Source organism: Cyclopterus lumpus, chromosome 9 (assembly GCF_009769545.1).
Source record: "Cyclopterus lumpus isolate fCycLum1 chromosome 9, fCycLum1.pri, whole genome shotgun sequence".
NCBI lineage: Eukaryota > Metazoa > Chordata > Actinopteri > Perciformes > Cyclopteridae > Cyclopterus > Cyclopterus lumpus.
In genome coordinates this window covers 23767832-23787840 of record NC_046974.1, presented here as the reverse complement: position 1 = coordinate 23787840, position 20009 = coordinate 23767832, and the positions used below count along the sequence as shown (strand labels likewise).

General features: G+C 41.7%; 2 protein-coding genes across 2 annotated transcripts; one reads left to right on the top strand and one right to left on the bottom strand.

The window, feature by feature from the left end:
• The first annotated feature begins 913 nt into the window (after window positions 1-913).
• Window positions 914-8535, top strand: areg (amphiregulin). Its single transcript, XM_034541840.1, has 6 exons — window positions 914-1055; window positions 1702-1878; window positions 2775-2997; window positions 3098-3268; window positions 4771-4881; window positions 8251-8535. The coding sequence occupies exons 1-5, from the start codon at window positions 1016-1018 to the stop codon at window positions 4862-4864; spliced, it is 705 nt and encodes a 234-aa protein (XP_034397731.1). The 5' UTR covers window positions 914-1015; the 3' UTR covers window positions 4865-4881; window positions 8251-8535.
• A 3881-nt stretch (window positions 8536-12416) lies between these two features.
• LOC117736538 (granzyme A-like) lies at window positions 12417-15367 on the bottom strand. The gene is made up of 5 exons (XM_034541935.1): window positions 15235-15367; window positions 14918-15065; window positions 14122-14251; window positions 13149-13424; window positions 12417-13034 (listed from the first exon to the last, which is right to left on the bottom strand). The coding sequence occupies exons 1-5, from the start codon at window positions 15299-15301 to the stop codon at window positions 12876-12878; spliced, it is 780 nt and encodes a 259-aa protein (XP_034397826.1). The 5' UTR covers window positions 15302-15367; the 3' UTR covers window positions 12417-12875.
• Window positions 15368-20009: the final 4642 nt, after the last annotated feature.

Below are 20009 nucleotides of genomic sequence, written 5' to 3'. Positions count from 1 at the left end.
AAATAGCCCCGTAATCATCGTCACACAGCAATCATAAGACACTGAAAGAATCCCTGTTGAACAATACAGAGCAGACATTGAGCTCTGACACAATAGTAGAAATAATACAATATGTATTACAGTGTGGAGGTGCACTGTTGAAAACACATGACTTATCTGCAAGTGAAAAAGCAATACAGGCTATGTTCATGATAACCATCTCTAGACCTATTTCTTCCCTTTGATAAGCTACAAACTCCCAAACCCTTATATGATCCATCATAGTCACGCCATTTTATTTCTATTGACCATCTTTGTACCTAAAGCAGTGCAGCCGGGACTCCTAGTTTCTGTGTTTATCAGTCAAGTACTTATTTTTTTTGTAAAGCTCATTTGAACATTCCATAACACATGAAAAAAAAACCAAATTAAAACTAAATACAGCCATGATTATTTTGGGATGTGAGAAGTTTTTCACCGGGTAACAGTGTTCTGAGTGTTAGTATGTATGTGTGTGTTTGTGTCTGTGTGTCACTAATGGAGTGACTATAACTATGGCTTAATTCATGACCATAGAGGGAGACGAACGGAAGCAATAAATAGTTAAGGAAGCAGGAACTAATGTTTCTGTGTGTGTGTGTGTGTGTGTTTAATGGCGATGAAATACACGACAGAATACATCAAACTGTTTAGTGTCTTGATCTCTCTGGACTTCTTAATCCCCGACAGAAGCCTTGTCATATGTGAGGACATGAGGCGCAAAATGTGTTGCCTGGGGCAGATTAATAAATTAGACACACACACACACTCTCTAATGCTCTCTCTCACACACACACACACACACACCCTTCTTTCCCCTTGGAGTTGAGAGAGAGGCAGGCGTTGGTCTATAAAAGCTGCACCCAGGAGGTAAAGAGAGCAAAGGACAATCTCTATCAGCAGGGGAGAAACACACACACACACACCCTCTCCAACACACACTTTGCACGCACAATTTAGCGCAGGACCACCGTACACACAACACTCGTCCTGGGATATGAACCCTCTCACCATCACCTGTCTCCTGTGCTGCTTTGGTAAGTCTGGACTTGTATTCTGTGTGCAGAGAGCGTGAATCAATGACATGGAAAGACGCTGAATGTGAAATGGTATGAGGACAGGAGGAGGTGGATGGGGTGAAGTTAAGGAAGAAAGGTCTCTGCATGTGAGGACAGGAGAGTCTTTTAAATTGAGTGTCAGAAGCGTGTGTCTGTGCGAAAGGTCGGCATATTTCAAATACTTAATTGGCCCTTTGAGTCTTGTTCCTCGCTGTTCTTGAATGGTGTGATCAATGTGTACAGCGGAGTTCTGGATGTGGACTGGTTGTACTGGTTTCAGTGTGAGTACAGCGTCTAATTTTCAAGCTCTCGATATTATGAGATGAATGGATGAGTCAGATGTGAGCGTCCGCAGTCACAATGTTAATTGTAAGTAACTAGGAGACCATCAGGGGGAAAGAATAAATGTCTTTATTTATGGTTTCCTGGATATTTAGCGTTCATTTTTCCATGCTCCTAAAAACTAAGCGTGGACCTTAGAACTGTACATTAAATAAAACTGCCTCATGTGATGGAAACTTTGACCCCAATTGCCCCTCGCTGCTGTCATATCTCCACTGTCATATCTCCATGTCGTTCTCACTCGTTGCTCTCTCTTCATCTCTGTGTCCCGTTGGCTTTGCAGTAGTCTCCGGTGCTGGAGGCGCTCAGGGATCTGAGGCCACGTTCTCCGGTGAACTAGCCCGAGTGACCGGGGTTCCGGCCTCTGGTGAGGGCCTCCAGACTTTGCTGGCCGACGATGACGAACCGGAAGTAGACAAGGGGGTTTCGGGAGGAGACAACGACAATTTCAGCCTTCTCCGTACGACCATCAAAGCTTTTCATCTTGACATTTATTTATTTTATTTTTTATATTCCACTTCAAATGCTAGTTAATATGGGTTGAAGCTCATATTTCACTGTTAATAGAATAACTGAAGCTGTGATTGGAAAATCTATATTTCCTGAACAAAACTCTCTGCTTCCAATTACACCCCATGGGAGCTTATTTCGGACAGAAATATCCACCATAGTCTATTGCGAGAGACAAACAGTTTTTTTAAATTGTGCCATGAATTTACACATTGTAATGTTTTTCAATACAAAAGATAATTTTGCTTGAGAAAATCTCAGTTTGCCATAGATCTGTCGCAGCACCATTTAGTTTAGTGTGAAACCGCTCAGTGAACTACAATGTACGCCACCAACACCCACAGGGCTGGTGGCAGAACTAGGTAAAAGTAAGTGGCAGAACTAGGTAAACGTAATGAAAGAGGGGAAATCTCTGGCCAGGTGGAGAACAGCAAGCTCTGTGATTCTCTCTTAAGAATTTAAAACTACTTAATTTTGCTTCTCTATGCTGTGGCGAGTAAAATCAGTAAATATGCTTTTCCCCCTCTAGGTAGTTTTTAAATACAGTACATAAATCAATGATGTATGCAGCTGGTGTATGAAATACTGTACATAATTTGGCTTTCTCGTTCTATCAATGACATCCAGTTTTCCGGATGGCTTTGTTGATCATATCACCATTTTCTTGACTGAATCTTTGGTTTAAAAAAAAAATACAAATGTTGTCTCCTAATAATAACGTCCTAGGTTTTTGGGTTCAAAGAAATTGCTCTTTTTTTTTTTTATCAGGACCGTCAGTCTAGAAAGTCCTCTTAAGTTTAAACTAAAGCTCAGCTACAGTTTCACCCTCAGCTTCTCCTGCCACAGAGTCGCATTCCATTAAAGATAAGAAGAAGAGGATGGGCAAAGGCAAGAAGAACAGGGACAGGAACAAGAGCACGACTCCCCTCAACCCCGAGCACGTGTTCTACACCAACGGCTACACGTCGACTCTCAGCACCACAGAGGATCCCTGCACCTCCACCCACCTGGGCTACTGCATCCACGGTTACTGCAAGTACATAGAGGGCCTGCAGGAGCCAGTGTGCATGTGAGTACACGTCAGTTCCCTGTGTGTGTATGTTCACTTCCAAAAAACAGAATCAGAGCTGTGGCTGATCGGTCGGTTCTGTTCACTCTCCCCTCTGCAGATGTATGAAGGGTTACGACGGGGGGCGCTGTGGGATCCAGTCTCTGGGGACGATTAGGACCCAGCCGGACCAGATCAACAACACTGAGTTGGTGCAGACGGTTTTAGTGATCATCGCAGTTGTCCTGTCGGTCATCAGCTGCACCGCCATCCTGCTCATGACTTGCGCTCAGTGAGTATACAGGTGGCCCCACGGCCATGTTCACACACGAGCAAGCACACGTTTTCGTTTTGAAACTTTTCAGAAAGGAAGAGGAGTGTGAGTGGGTGGGAAGCCAGTGAGGGATGGAGCGGTGAAACTGGGTCAATCTCCTCGCTGGCAGACGCATTAATGCCAGTAGCTACTATGAGCAGCTCAATAGGAGTCTAAACCCTGCTTAAGCTAACAAAGGTGGCAGGGAGGAGAGTTGGTGTAGCCTACACATGCACATTTTTCCAAATAAGAACTGGGAGATACAGAGAAAGAAATTTAATATATTTCAATCTTATCTTTTTCACACATTTTACTCCTCTGTTTATCTTTTACTAGATCATTTTATTTCATTTTCCTCAGATAATTTCTCCTTTTTTTGTACACATAAAATAATATTTTTCATTGTGATCAAAAGACACCAAAATGATAAAATTTTTAGAAGAATTAGAATAACGGTGGCCACAGCGAAGATATTCTAGATTGACCCAGTTTACCAAAATTACACCCCAAAAGTCCTTAAATGTAGAGAAATGTGCAAACTGTCCTAACCTGCATTATTTACCTCCTTTGTCTCAGCCCTTTTGTGGAAAGCACTATAAACCCAGGGGTTGATTCGCGCGCTGTGTTCAGCTTGTACAGGATCTCCACATGTAACATTTAAGATAGTTTCCAACATACTTGTCATCAGTGTTACCTGTACTTACTTCTCTCCTGCTTTGAAAAAAGTGATTCACAATAGGTGTAACTTGAATAGCACAGTTTATTGGTACAAACGCCCTTTTAATCTTCTCGGATTTGTACAAATATTTGTTCTGATTATTGAAGCTTAAAGCAAAGAATGCACGAGGGGCAACCATCCACAACCCGCACATCTCTACATAACACAATCCACACTTCCTGCCCAGAAACAGTTCTTGGCACTCAAACACACATCAAAAAACACATTAACACGCCCAAACACGCCCACACTATACAGGCATTGCTCACCGCCTCCTCGAGACAAACTTATTGACTTCTACAGCCTTTATGTCTCATTCTTACTTTTTATTGTAGACTTTTCATTCCCACCCCTAAACTGGCATGTGGCTGGAATGTGTTACTCATTCAACAGCCATTCATTGCATACTGTAATGGTGTAACCATAGTTCCTTATCAATATGTTATCAAATTGCGTCTATTGTCGGAATGTGGGGCAAAGTCAGAGTCCACAGTCCGAGAGAAAGTAAAACTTAGTTCTCGGACAGCGGAACTACCTCCAATTTAACTTCTGACCAAAAACAGCCAGTGTATCGATAATCGTGTAACAATTTAATGTGTAAGCCACAGAAATGCTGCCAAAAAAAACACCTTGAATATCATTTGTTCAGCCAGGATCACAGCCATGTAACTGACTCCTAACTTCCAAATAACTTAACAGTGATCGTCTGATAATCACACAAACAACAATCGGCTTTTATACTCACGTTGAATGTCTTTTGTAGTTACAGGTCACACAAAAACTTCCTCGCATCCTATCTGGGAACTGGGGCAGAGCAGGAGAAGCTACAGAAACCCATCGGGGACGTTGTGGTATGAGGGCGTCAAGTTACGAGGTAGGTTTTGCCGACGGTTGGACTTTTCTCTCTTAATGTACCTCTTTACGGCTCAGCAATTAATAATGCATCAATTAAATTCTGACACCATGCCACTCATAAATATCTTAATACCCCTAAACTTAAACACTTTAATTAACAGCTCACTAAATAGTGATTGTCCAGTGTGATTCCGAAGCTTCCATGTCCTAATTTAGCACATGTCAAATGTCCTTGTTAGTTTTTAGCATATTTAGCCAACCTCATCCTTTTTTTCTAAAAGTCTGGGCATTTTAGTTGTATCCTAATCAAAGAAAACCGTCACAATTAGTATAGTTTCAGCTAAGGAACACTGGGGAAATTTTTTACATATACATATCATGAACATTTCAGTCCTTCTCGTCTAGTCAAAAAAATCCCCTGGTTTCTTTCTCCAAAGCCCTGTTTTTGTCCTCCTTAAAACTTACGTAAGTACGGTACTCCTGAGTTCTCCTGACTGGACTCGTTGGGTGCTACCGGTGTAGTCCTGATATGGCGTGTGTAACACAGATAACTAAACGGTGTCATTGAAGAACAAAAAAATCTATATGCTAACAATTTGTATTCTCAGGATTTTGTTAACATTTAGTTTTTTTTTAATTACATTTAAGTCCGGTCTTTTTTTCGTCAACAATGATGAATGCTAATAGTGTTTATTATATAGTGGTTGGCGCCGGTCATTGAAAAACCTTGTTGCCACATTCAGTCAGAGATTTTTGTTAACGAAGTTAACACTGGCTCGAATGTAAGCTGCAGACACCGACGTGTCCTCCTTGTTTTCTACAGTCGGAAGCAAACGTCACTTCAAAGATATTGACTTCGACACTTTTGTGGGGTTAGCGCATCCAGTGTGTCTAGTATTTCACGGGCTGGGGTTGCTGCTAGCCCTAACGTCAGCAGCAACCCCGGCCAAACTTGCTGGAAGAGATAGCAATGGCAAACACACTAGTGAGCCCTAAGAGGCTTTGCTATTGTTAAGTTAAAAGTGAAACATACTGCTTGAAGGTAGCAACAATAAAGCTTAAATCCAACCTCTACGGGGCACAATGCTATTTCTCCATGTCATCTACACAGCCATCAAGAAAAAATGTTAGCTCTCAGCCCCAGGACATGCAGCTTTAGCCTCTCTTTTAGCACAATGTCATGAATATAAAGTGCACATTTAAGACCCTTTTACAGAGGTTAATTAGTCAGCTTAAAACATTAAGCTTTGATTTCAGTAAGATTCAACCATGTAACATTAGACTAACTAGCTAGTTAGTTAGCACAACATTTCAGCGGATCCATCTAGTTATCGACCATAATTGAGGAGCTATTGTTTGAAAAATGACTCCATGTAATTAATTGATAATAATAAACTAATTAATTAATTACTATGGTAAAACTGTAATAATCAAAAGCCACAGCAACAGTAACTAAGCCGAACGGAGCTATTGAATGCAAGCAGCTGGGGCTCCAAATTAAAACCCAAACCAATTCCCCAAGCTGATCCTGTGTTAAATGGCATTTCCTCACACACGTGATGCTGTAAGAAGGTCATGCAATCAGGCGCTTGTATACTTCGTGGTGTAGGAGCTTGGTGACTTATTTCCTCCAAAAGGTCTTGCGTGAGTCCTCAGAGGGCGGTGTCGGACCTCTCCACTCACGTGAGCCTTAAGCCAAACAGGAAAGAGTGGGCTAAAGAGTGTGACAGCCTATTGTTGTTATTGAAAACTGCAGGTTGCATCATCGCAAAGAGGAATCCCCACTGGAGCCGGGATTAGCCCGAGGGAATGTCACGGCCCGTCCTCCCGTTGCACCAGCGCATACCAGCGTGAAAAGAAAAACCACATACTCGGATCGCACACACATTCACCTGTGCGTCAAAACAATAACAGTACTGAGACACCGGATCGACACGCAATGACCCTGATGTAACGGCTTAATGGCTCAACGTATTTGTGGTCAGATCTCACGGAGCTACGCACGCACACGGTGGACCGTGTCTATGTTCCCTCGGCCCCATGTTCCCTCAGCCCTATGTTCCCTCTGCCCTATGTTCCCTCAGCCCTATGTTCCCTCAGCCCTATGTTCCCCGAGAACAGTACCTCCTCTGCTGCAATGCCGTTGTTCCAATGGCCAATTATTCTGGATCCCCGAATAGTTTGACAAATGTCCCATTGAACCAATCTCCTTTTTTGTTTACGACAACCCGTTGACCTGAAAAGAAAACGTCCCTTTTTCCAAAGGCCCATTGCTCAAAAGATGACAACAAGCACACTTGCATAGCACATGGCTAATTATTATACAGAATGATGTCATCAGAGCTCCCAGTCATGATCTTTTTCTCCTACAATGGAAAAGGCATGACCCACCCTCCTCTGCCTCTGATTGGCTTGCCCTGATATTCTTACCCTAACCCCAACCAATCTCACTCCTTATGCCGAAACCTATGCATCCCAACCAACAAGATCTATACTGGATATTGTTAGTGCGATATCTCAATATGTTACAGTCAGATTTTAACGTGGGCCAAGGAAGACGACAAAGGAACATAAAACAACGTCATAGGAACACCTCATGCACACATGAAGACGTCACATGTTCACACAGAAATGTAACCTCGAGTCAAACAATGTGGCCACGCAGCATTCTCCTCACAGGCCCTGCCGTCAGTCAGTGTCCACCCCTAGAAAAGCAGGTCTGCCTCACACATACAGCAAAGATTGAAGCAGTAGCTGAAACTTGTGATGCATTTTCACTTCATAACTGTAATCTTTCCACTTGTAACTTGTTGGCTAAAAAAATGTAACGAGTGCCCGTTGGTTACATTCTTAAGAAAAAAATGTTTTTGTTAATGTGGAATTTTTTTTCAATTACGTTAGCAACGGCGACATCGCTACAACAAAGTCTTGACGGGACAATGACAAGAAAGGAGTGGTCAGACAATTGGACAGGTGGTAAAAACGTTAACGTTAATTGTTTAATCTCATTGCGAGGTAAAACCAAAAATGCACACACCCAGAATCTTAATAATCAAACCATGGCGAGGAAATTAGGTCAAAGTGGAACCAGGAAGATAGTCGGAAAATAGTAAAAAAAAAAAAAAAAATGGTTTTGTTTTTTTACTACAAATGCAAACTTATTCTATAGGAATCATTTATGATTGTGGCTTTAAAAACTGTACTGACAAACAAGTGCACAAACTGAGTCTGCAGATAAAAAGGATTGGCAATATCACTGGCCCCCTTATCTTCCTTTTGAAGAGCAGATATGATATCTTACAAAATAGTTTTGCCGTTTCATAATATGCTCGTTGTCGCGACGTTGACACTTTTAATGACTTCTGATTTCTCTCCATCTGTCCCCCAGCCAGCTGCATGACTCGAAGGACGAAGCGGAGGAGTGCGAGGACCTGAGAAAGCAGTAGAGTGAATAGACTGCTTCATTAGATGCTGTGTAAACAAAAAAACAGAACTTGTTAGAATGTAATTTATTTAGTGTGTTTATTTATTGTTAACGACTCTGTGTGTGTGTTTGTATGTTGGACTATTGCTACGACGTCGTCGTCGTTTTTTTTTTATTTATTGCACTGCTGTTGTTATAGGTCAAAGAAAAGGGATATAATTTGATCACCAATAAAGTGTCTCAGTGTTACGTGGAAGAGTTATTTATTCATGCATTCTCTTTTGTGTTTACATTCCCATCCGTTGGACGCCCCATACCTCACGCACACGCCCCGCCCTTTTAGCCAAACACAGATATTCGGTGGACGAGAATAACCCTGAGGGAGAATCTCTCTCTCTCTGACATCAGCGAGGAATTTAGAGACTTATGAGAGCAACACAAAAGCATGGGAGGCTGGAAAGTCTTTAAGTGTGTGTGTGACAAGAAGTATTTATATTGCCTCAGCGTTTGATTCTCAAACGGAAGATTAATTTTCTTACTCCCGAAGACAAACAAAGAGTTACCCTCGATTGTCTGTCGATCTTTGTGAATGGGTTGGCCGGGCTGCTGCACAGGTGTACTGGGCGTGGTCCAATCTATTTTGGGAATTTCCAGGTCACTATAAATAAATGTCTTGAACATAATGAGACAGTCCAAGTTCAGGACAAAAGGAGCCCGGAATAGACTGTGTGAAACTATGTTACCCTCTTTGTGGGCAAATGCAGGGAGACACAGGTCTGCAGCACTAAGGGAAATTTAGGAACAAGAAAAAAAGGGCCATGAAGATAACTAGCCTTCAATCTAGTTTAACCGAAATGTAGGAAGCGTTGTTATATCGAGGCTGAGTTCAATAGGTACGGGAACGGAGGAGCCACAGTATAGAAGAAAACAAAGGGGAGCCCACCATTGTATTACTCTTGGAGGTAAAACAATTGTTTTACAAGGTTAGTTGTGGACAAATAGTCAAGTTTAACAAACTGCCACTGAAACAGACAACAACACTGCAGCGTGGGATAATTAAGGTCTCGTCCACACCCGAATGGGAAAAACGATTCATCACTTTACTTTGACTTTGTGATTAGCAGCTGTAATGTAACTCTGTAATGCTGTTCATTCTGTACACATGACATCTATTGCATCTGTCCATCTGGGGAGAGGGATCCTCCTCTGTTGCTCTCCTGAAAGTTTCTTCCCTTTTTTCCCTGTGAAAGGTTATTTTTGGGAAGATTTTCCTGATCCGATGTGAGGTCCTGGGACAGGGATGTCGTATGTGTACAGATTGTAAAGCCCTCTGAGACAATTTTGTAATTTGTGATATTGGGATATACAAAATAAACTGAATTGAATTGAATCGATCAAACCAGAGGAGACCAACCAGCTCGCTAAAATTCAAGCATGTCTTAAAGACGTAAAAACATGGATAACCTGCAACTTCCTGATGTTAAACTCAGACAAAACTGACGTTATTTTACTCAGCCCTGAACACCTCAGAGATCAATTATCTGGTGATGTGGTTTCTGTAGATGTCATTGCCCTGGCATTCAACGCCACTGTAAATAATCTCGGCGTTATCTTTGACTTGTCCTTTAAATCCCACATGAAGTAACATTTCAAAAATCAGTCACATCTTGTCTCAAAAAGATGCAGAAAAGCTAGTTCACGCGTGTGTTACTTCTAGACTTGATTACTGCAACTCCTTATTTTCAGGCTACTCTAATAAGTCTCTTAAATCCCTCCAGTTAATCCAGAATGCTGCAGCTCGTGTACTCACAAAAACTAAGAAAAGTGATCACATTACTCCTGTATTAGCTGCTCTGCACTGGCTCCCTGTAAAATCAAGAATCACATTTAAAATTCTTCTCCTTACCTACAAAGCCTTGATTGGTGATGCACCATCATATCTTAAGGAGCTTGTAGTACCATATTGCCCCACTAGAGAGCTGCGCTCACTAAATGCGGGGCTACTTGTGGTTCCTAGAGTCCTAAAAAGTAGGATCGGAGCAAGAGCCTTCAGTTATCAAGCTCCTCTTTTATGGAACCAGCTTCCACTTTCAGTCCGGGGGGCAGACACAGTCACCTCATTTAAGAGTAGACTTAAGACTTTCTTCTTTAATATTGCTTATAGTTAGGGCTGAATCAGGTTTGTCCTTGTCCAGCCCTTAGATATGCTGCTATAGGCTTATAGGCTCTTGGGGGGCATTTTAGGATACACTGAGCACCTATCTCATCTTCTCCCTCTACTTATGGATGAATTTACATCTCTCCATTGCACCTTACTAACTCTGCTTCCTCCCCGGAGTCTTTGTGACTTCACGTCTCATAGGGTCGCATTGGACCTGTCTGTGTCTGATGCCTCCTGCCTGGTGAGCCGGCCTCCTGCCTTGGCCCTGCTGATGCCCAACCCCCCTCCTCTCTACCTCCTTCTGTTTCATGGATTGGAGTTCCATTCATACATTGTCATATTCATTGAATGTGTTTATGTAACTCTGTAATGCTGTTCATTCTGTACACATGACATCTATTGCTTCCGTCCATCTGGGGAGAGGGTTCCTCCTCTGTTGCTCTCCTGAAGGTTTCTTCCCTTTTTATCCCTGTGAAAGGTTATTTTTGGGGAGTTTTTCCTGATCCGATGTGAGGTCCTGGGACAGGGATGTTGTATGTGTACAGATTGTAAAGCCCTCTGAGGCAAATTTGTAATTTGTGATATTGGGCTATACAAAATAAACTGAATTGAATTAAATTGTTCGTGGCGTTGCTTCACTAGTGAGCAAGGGAGAAGGCGAGGCAAGGTGGGCAGCTCATCCAGGTAAACATTTACTCTTGTGTGTGTGTGTGTGTGTGTGTGTGTATGTGTGTGTGTGTGTCTGCGTATGAGGCAGATATCTCCATGGCAGAAATGGCTATTTAAACACATCAAAAAACATTCATAAACAATTGTGCATTCATCCATTTGAAAAAAATAAGTTGATAAGGGTGTGGTGAGCTTTGACAGTTTCGCTGGCACTGAGGTGGGCCTGTGAGCTTTTGTGCGTGGCCATGGAAACAGAGTAAACAAACGGGTAGATGGTTGGTCAGTGATAAATCACCTGGAGCTCAAATAAAGGACATGCTGGAATTTCCTGCGTGTGGTAACGTGTTCTTCCCCCTTCACCTTTACGAGAGAGCACCATGGTAAGTATTATTGTATTTTATTTTTGTATTTATTTTAAACTGCCTATGCACACTTCTATTTCAGCAAAAAAACACAATTTGTCAAGCTAGCAACGTTGGCCAATGGATGGCAAATTAAATCGGCCCAACACTTTCTCTGCAGATATTCATGGTCCCCAGAGGATGAATGCCACCAACTTTGATGATCCCCTGACTTTTCCTCTAGCACCACCATGAGGCCGACAGTCTTGATTTTGAGTGACACCATAATTTTTCTACATTCATGCTCAGAAGAAGAAGCTGAGTTAGTAAGGTGCAATGGAGAGATGTAAATTCATCCATAAGTAGAGAGAGAAGAGGAGATAAAGGGATATAATACCAGCTGAGTGAATCCTCCTCTCTGTAAAGGACCGCTTACGACAACGGAGAGCTCCACCTAGTGACGTACCATGAAAGCACGGTGGGTGCCAGGTCCTTAAGAGGGCGGTAGATGTGCTTCTGTGACAAACCCACAATCATTTAAAGTGGGGAATGAGCTCTTTCAAGCTCACAAGAACAAATACGAGAGAGACAAAGGAGCTGATGAATAATCCTTCCCAAAAATGTCCGTGTCAACTTTGATTACAAAGGCAAACATTTCCTTTTCCTGGACGTGGACATGTTTAGTGTGCGTTCGGTATCAAAGGTCTCCTCTCATGCAACGTTTTGCACGTTTCCTGTAGGGGTGGTGGTGGTGGTGGGGTGAGGGGGGGGGGGGGGTCTTAAGAGATACTTTGACAATGTTTCTCTTGTGGTCTGGTCTGAGTAAGAACACAGTATGCAAGATGTTTTTTGTTTCTCTTTACTGCTCAGAATAAAAAAATCTACATTTTCTTTTGCGTTTACAGAGATATTTATTTATGTTATATATGACCTGAAAGCAGAGAATTGAAAACATAAATCTGCAAAACAATGAACGCGTGAAAATAAGAGTTTACAGTAGCGACACAATAACAACATATATTGGTGGCTCTGCAACAAGGCATTGGTTTGGTTGTTTATCAAGCCGTATTTGTTAGAATATGGATTAATAATGGGGGAATAATAATTCACCTGCCCGTGAATTAACCTTTAGAACAGAATCGTTCCACAAGAGTTGATTCCAAAGCCTCATAGTCAAATCACGCTTCTGATGCTGGAAGTGGTAAATCTCTGGTTGACGGCTTGAAAAATTTCACTTTAGTGTAGAAGAGATGGCTCTTTGGTCTACAGCTTTAGAAAAAAAAAATCCCTGCAATGTAAATCCCTTTCGTATATCAAATGTAGGATAAAGTGAATGTACATATAAAATAACAGCAAAGATAGACATTTTACTTTTAGACATTTAAGGTCAGAATTATTGTTAAACAAGCAGAGTCTCGTTATATTTCAGACTTGTTCGTGGTCTTTTTGATCCAGACGAGCTGTTTTTCTGACAGGAAAGAGTACACTCCAGGCTTATCAATCACGCCACACCCAATTCCAAAAGACGTGACGCCGACTAGCGCTCCACCGCACAGCAGTGGGCCTCCCGAATCCCCCTGGCCACAGAATAAATATGCGTATTGTCATGTTTTGATTGACACACATGCAGTCACAGGGCAGTGGTTTCTTCCTGCACGAGGAGAACAAAATAATGTTGGAAACACACTCACCTGACAGGTGTCGGCGTGGTTTTGGCCGTTGGAACCGGCACATATCATGTCTCTGGTGATGATCGGACGAAAGTTGTAATACTTTGGGGAGTTGCACTTCACTCGGTCGATCACGGTCACGTTGACGGACTTCAGGACGTCCGACATCTTCCGGGCAACGTTGTTTGTTTTTCCCCATCCAGCCACCAGACAGCTGGTGCCGGCCGCCGGGTCTTTGGCGGTGTTGCCCAACCGGAGCCATTTCACCATCGTGGTTTGTTTAACCGGTTTGTTGAGCTGAAATTTAGAGAAAAGAAGAAGAAAGGGAAAAAAAGGACTTTACGCTGTAACTCCTCTTGGAACTCTCTGGACTTGAAATTCCCCATCCATCCACCAGATGCCCCTTTCCCAGCAATCCCAGAAGCCTGACTCCAGTCACCAGTTCCCACTTTCCCTCACAGCACTGCAGTGTATATAACCGGCCCTTTTTCACTCACACGTCTCGGCCTTTCAGCCACCTGAACCTTGACTGTTCCCGGCCTTCCCTGTAACCTGTTCCTTGGTTTTGATCTGCTTGCCCGTCCCTGACCTGTTAACCTGTCGTCACCCTCACAAAGTGTTGCAGCACTACTAACAAAGCAAACAAATACATACAAAAATACATAAAAGTAGAGCGTAGGGGGAGGCAGAATATCTATTAAAACACATTTTGTTGTTCAATTTTGGACGCTTTATTTTATATATATATATATATATATATATATATATATATATATATATATATATATATAATTGGCTGAAGAAAATGCAAGTTTCTCTTAATGTATAGTATCGATTTGCAGTTTGTCCTAAAAAAAACATAAAAAGCAAATATTGAGTTCAATCTAATTGCCCCACATATGTTTCCCAGTCATATTGAAGCACGTCCCTATGCAGATTGTTCCCTCTTTGCTTCATCTACAGAGGTAATTCACTCCTGTTCCTGTTTCCTTACCTTGACTAGCATGAGGTCGTTGACCTTATCTGTTGGATCATAGCAAGGGTGAAGAACTTTCTTCTTAACAACGCGGACCTGGCTGGACTCTTTTTCCTTTTCTGAGTGCACTCCAAGAAACACCTTAGCGCTGCAAGAGCAGGACACCGGGTTTTATTACGTTATCACAGTTGCATCATTATATAAGTGCATATGTGATATGTGTGTGTATATATATATATGTATGTATATAGGTTAGGTTTACATTTTTCTCTTTAATATCTTCCTCTTTTGTGCAACCAACCAGAAGTCGGCTAATTCAAAAGGATTATCATATATCTTTATTTTCTTGTTTTGCCAAACATAACAGTGTAGAAACTACAGTAGGAACCAAATCTGCAGTTGAACATGACTGAAATAACACAATCTAGATCATGAACTGCTTTTTCTCGTGAGATTATTTTGTGCATATTAACAATGTGTTTTTTTTAAAGTTTGCTCAACATGCAGATAAAAGTGCTACAAGGCCCGAGAGCATATGCTGTCTCAGGTCGTGTGGTTTTTCTAAGTGAGTGACATTTGTGCATCGCATGTCTTTGTCTCCCAGCCGTCAGAAGTCTGTTCATCCATGTAGTTCCCACGTTTTTCTCTCTGAATACATTTTTGCTGACCTAAATCTTAATAATCTTTCCTCTAATCCTCTTAATCGTCCATGTGCACATTTTTTTTTTCAACTAAAACTCAAACTATTGCAAGAGTTCAAATAGCCAGAACATAAAAACCTTTCATCAGTAAGAAATAAACGTGGTGTTTTTACGCGGCACAGTGGGCAGCAGTCAGGACCCATGATGGGTGGATCAGTACCCCCCCACAGATCTCATTCTCCATCGGGGTCTCCATCAGAGCCATGAAAGGCAGCGAGTGGGGCTTCACTTCTTTCCCGTCAATAATCTCTGAACCATGACCTGAAACAGAACACGCTCTCAGCTCAGTAATTCCACACAAAAGAAAACTTAGTCAATGACAGCTGCACTGTAATATTGAAAGTAGCACAACTTTGCATTGTGCATGTTTACATGAATGAGGAGGACATCGCAGAGTAAATGACTGCGATATGAAGAAGATGTCACTCACTGGACTGGACGACGATGAAGAGGACCACGCAGGAGATGAAAACAGTGAAATCCCTCGGGCAGAACATTCCTTCTTCTTTTTCTTCTTGTCTTTCTTCTTCGTCTTCTTCTTCTTCTTCTTCTTCTCTCTTTGATGTGATGCTATGAAACTAACCTTGAGGCACACACTTTATCAAGCTGGAAGGATGTGGTCTGACCATGGAAAAGCACGAGTCAGCAGAATGGGTCGCAAGCATCACGCGAGGATCGGACGCGTCCCATCTTCATTTATTTTCATTTCCCAGTCATTCAATCAGCACCACTGTTACGGACAGTGGTGCTGTGCGGCGGTGCATGAAGCAGTTCCCATCATCAGGGTGCAGACAGTTGGGTGGGCCCGGTGTGAACCAGCCACAACTGGAGCCTGCTGACAAGCCCCCCAGCCACACTTATGAGTTGATAATGTCATGTCATGACTCAGAGGAAATCATGAGTAAGTGGAACATGTCGGCTGATGTGACACAGAGGCTAGTGGAGGTGAATGGTTAAGAAAGAAAAAGATAACTCAGAGGAAGGTTTAACTGCTGGAGGAACTGGATGCTGTATTTAATGTGGTTCCATTTATGCCACATGCCATCAGACACACTAACTATGCCGACTGAGCATGTCTCCTTGCTGTTTGACTAGCTTACCTTCTAAACCAATCTCATTGCATTTATTGTGCAATTCAACAACCAGTACGACTTGGTTAAAATCAGGTTTAGATTTCTTAAATAAGTTAGCTAATTAGCTAATAGTCCCAATTAGCTAATTAGCGAATAGACTAAATACATGTCATAGAAACAGTAGGCAGGACACCATGCACACGTACAGTGTCAAATGACTGGGAGTGCAACAAGACCGCAGAAGTACGATTCATAGCTGAATGAACAAAGACAAATGATTTGTCACATGTTCAGTCGACAGGCCCGTAGAGATCACCCCCTCAGCCCCCGCACTGCGGGGGGGCCTCACATGGCAATTTTGTTTCTTAATCCAACACTAGCCAGCGCACTCGGCCGTATTGCGGCTAAGTGTCGGCTGACTCGGCTGTGTTCCGGCTCGATGCGGCCAAATGTGAGCCACCTTTGGCACATTTCACTGTTGCCATGTCTGGCCCAGGTGTAGCTGTTACGGACATGGGCAGATTCTGTCTTAGACATGGCAACCGGTTTATCGGCAGCCGAATTTGGGCCGAATAATGTAATAAATAAATAATATTACATTACGTAATAACATTAACATTAAGATATCCCTCAAAGTTGTCTCTCTCATATAAAGCTACACAATGAAAAAAGTATTTAAAACTGGCTTTATAAGTTTTAAATAATAGTTGTAAAGGCAATCGTAACAGGCAACCACTAGGGCCTCCTGCTACGCAAACTGGTGTTATTGTTGGGCCGCGGTGTATTCTGGGAGAACTACGAGGACATTTCTCTTGAGGAAAAATGAAACGCACATTTAAAAGTGGTGCCCAAAAGCGGCATTCAAAACAGAACATTTCTGAATTAAATGCCAAACTTCCCAAAATTACAAGTCTTTTTCGACCAGCTGGTGAAGGATGCACTCATCTGCCAGAAGAGACGGGTATTGTACTGTTTGCTATAGCTAACATTACCACGTAGCTAACGTTATACTTTGACAGCTGTACTGCTCTGTCTATGTGTTGTGCTTGAAAATACATTAACCTTATTAAACCTATGCTCTCACTATACCCCCTGCGCCCATTATCGGACACGTTTCCTTAATTATCTCCACAACCACATCGTTGTTTAACTTCATTTCACGTTGTACAACACTGCAACCCTTTTGAGAAGACAACGGCTCTGTACAAAATAATAAAAGTAACCGTTAGGTAAGAAAGGTCATTTTCCAAGCTAAAACTGATCAAAACATATCTCAGAAGCTCCATGTCACAAGAGAGGCTGTCAGGTCTGGCCATCCTTAGCATAGAGAATAAACGTGCGCGCAGTTTAGATGTAAAGAGCGTGGTTAAAGACTTTGCACACAGATTTGCTAAAAGACGCGCACATGTGTATTCAAATGCAAACCTGTAGAAAGTAGCCTACCGGTGTATCGACTATGTGTAGGCATATTTGTTATGTTGTTGTAACATATGTTCTGTTTGAGCTGTTTGATAGGCCCTAGCATATGTTTTGTTTCGGTTGGAATACATTTGTTCTCTGTTTGAGCTGTTTTTTCTGATTGAATAAATTTCCCTCAAAAGAAAAGCTTGGGTCCTGTTCGTTTATCTTTGGATAATGACCGCCGGACAATACATTATCCCTTACATATGGGGGGGAGGGGGGGCACTCTCAGGGTTATTCTGCAGGGGGGCCTCATGTGTTTCCGTTACGGCACTGTCAGTCGACATGGACGGTGCAAATGGGAGCCCATGCTATTTGAAGTTACCTGAAAGCAACTGTTTGATATTTTGGGAAAATCGCCTTTTCTCTTTCTTTCCGAGAGTTAGCTGAGCAGATTGATGCCACGCTCATATCTGCCCATTAAAGGTAACACAAACTCTGAAGCTCACTAATTAATATGTTATGTTGTGTATGTTTAATGCAACCCTGAAGTGTAATACAGGCTGTTTTACAATCGTAACAGACTAAGTCTTGGTCAAGGCAAAGTACCTTTCTCCACTCTCAGCTAATCGCCTGGCACGACTCAGAACCGAAAAAGTAGTCCAGCACATGTCACCCCGTTAAATGGCTGATTTACTTCGGGACTAGAAGGTGGCTGTTTCCTCCAGTTTCTGGTCTTTGTGCTAACTAGCTGTAGCTTCACATCTATTTTAGACATGAGTGGTATCAATCTCCTGAACTAACACTGACAGAAAGCACATTTCCCAAAATGTTGACGTTTTGCTTTAGTTTTCTTGAAATGAGCAAAGAAAATCATGGCAATCATGTTATAGTATTTTTTTATTCATAAAACTGTTGTTTACATAAACCACCAAAGACAGAAACCATGTGCTGAAAGCGCATTTATGTTCAACACCCAAAACACAATGTTATAACATTTAGAGAATGCACCATAGATCTGAAAGAGTTACACTTCAAAGACTGAGGCACATGAGAGATGTGTGGTCACAAATGCTTTCTTTAAGTAAAACAAGTGCATTGCCCGCATCATCATCATGTGTTTTAGACCTAGCTCAATTTTCAGAATTATATCATTTTGAATCAGAATACTATAAATGTTAGAAAATAAAATGTTCTAATGTAACATATTTAAAAATTTTAATTTAAATAAGGGTCTATTTCCGTGCTTTTGGGCCGTACAAGTCTCTGTACCGTAACACCATGAATAGAGGTGCATTACATTTCAAGCGGCGGCTCACTTGACCGAGTATCCGCGGATACCGGCTCACATGACCGCAGTTATCAGGGTTATGATTCATGCACATCTCATCCCAGGTACGTCAGGAGTCAGAATCTGAATAATTTATTGGCCAAGTACGTTGCACATGCAAGGAATCTGACTCGGTGAAAGGTGCATAACAATAAACATAGACATAGAATAAAACACTAATAAAAATATATAATAAAAACAATAAACATAATGCAATAATATACAAATATGGTCAACATCAAACAGATAACAGTACTTTAGAACAAGTACAAATTATAAAATAAAAGTGGCATGTGTATTTTAATAAGAAAAAGATGTGCACGGGTGTTTGAACCAGTGTTTCTGATAATCTGTCCCTAATAATGAATTATTCTCTCTGTCCTGTTGATCGATCACATGCCGTGATTCTGAAGTTTAAGACACGTTCTTTTGTAACGTCATTTTTTTCTCATTTTGTCACTTGAATTGTCATTTTGTATTCACTCTTGGGGGGTGTTGGTAGATTATGCTTTGGTTGATTTGTTTAGTGCATTCAGCTCTGGAAAACAAAATAATAGATAACGACATAACAAATTGTTGCCTGAATTAGATCTTGTCACCATATGAATCACTGAACAAAAAAAGACCTGGGACTAAAGACTTTGGAGCATGAAGTCAGTGTTTTAGCCCGACCGTAAAGTTCTCTCGGAGGGACAATTTTCGGCTTTCTATTCTATAGTTGTCTGTTTATTTACATCATTGTTTCTGTGTCTAGTCATCAGTGCGTGTGTGTCTTTGCTGAACGTCAGTGTTGTCTTTGAGATCTAGATGTTTGTGGTGACAGACCTCACACGTCTTCAACACATCTGTATCTGCACATTTTAACCAAAAGGAGTTGATGGAGTTCTGTCTTTTTGTTTTATTGAAAGGAAGTCTTTACCACAGTTACTTTTGCTCGACATCTCTGAAGTTGTGTCTGGTCACACATATGTATCTGCCAAGAGTACATAACTTTGCATCTATTGACATGCACACTCACTGTGGGAAGTGAGATATGACAAGCAAATACCCATAAACACATACATCTGATAAACAGAGAGAATCAAGCCCCCACAAGGCACATATAACAATGTTTATTGTGTTACATATCACAGGAGGTCCGGGGCAAGAAAGAAAGGATAGAATACATGGAATCTAACATTAACACAATTTTTACAAGTTACACAAGTAAATATATAAATGGTAATTTGTCCCATGTGCACATTATTTGATTTCAAAGAGCAAAATGCTTCGACGAGAATGAGAAATTGCATTCAAACTTCCCCTGAGACCAGACCACAAAAAAAATCTGGCTTTTCTTTGCAAATACATCATCATATACAAGGCCATCAAGAGGTGAATTTGTGACTATATTCTGTCCAT

What these genes read in the sequence shown, in the direction of transcription:
- areg (XM_034541840.1), top strand. Translation starts at nt 1,016, where the DNA reads ATGAACCCTCTCACCATCACCTGTCTCCTGTGCTGCTTTG. An exon ending in CTGCAGGAGCCAGTGTGCAT is followed by an intron (nt 2,998 to 3,097) that starts GTGAGTACACGT and finishes TCCCCTCTGCAG; the next exon opens with ATGTATGAAGGGTTACGACG. An exon ending in CTGCTCATGACTTGCGCTCA is followed by an intron (nt 3,269 to 4,770) that starts GTGAGTATACAG and finishes TGTCTTTTGTAG; the next exon opens with TTACAGGTCACACAAAAACT.
- LOC117736538 (XM_034541935.1), bottom strand. Translation starts at nt 15,301, where the DNA reads ATGTTCTGCCCGAGGGATTTCACTGTTTTCATCTCCTGCGTGGTCCTC. An exon ending in ACTGCTGCCCACTGTGCCGC is followed by an intron (nt 14,252 to 14,917) that starts GTAAAAACACCA and finishes CTGCTCTTGCAG; the next exon opens with CGCTAAGGTGTTTCTTGGAG. An exon ending in ACCACGCCGACACCTGTCAG is followed by an intron (nt 13,035 to 13,148) that starts GTGAGTGTGTTT and finishes TTCTGTGGCCAG; the next exon opens with GGGGATTCGGGAGGCCCACT.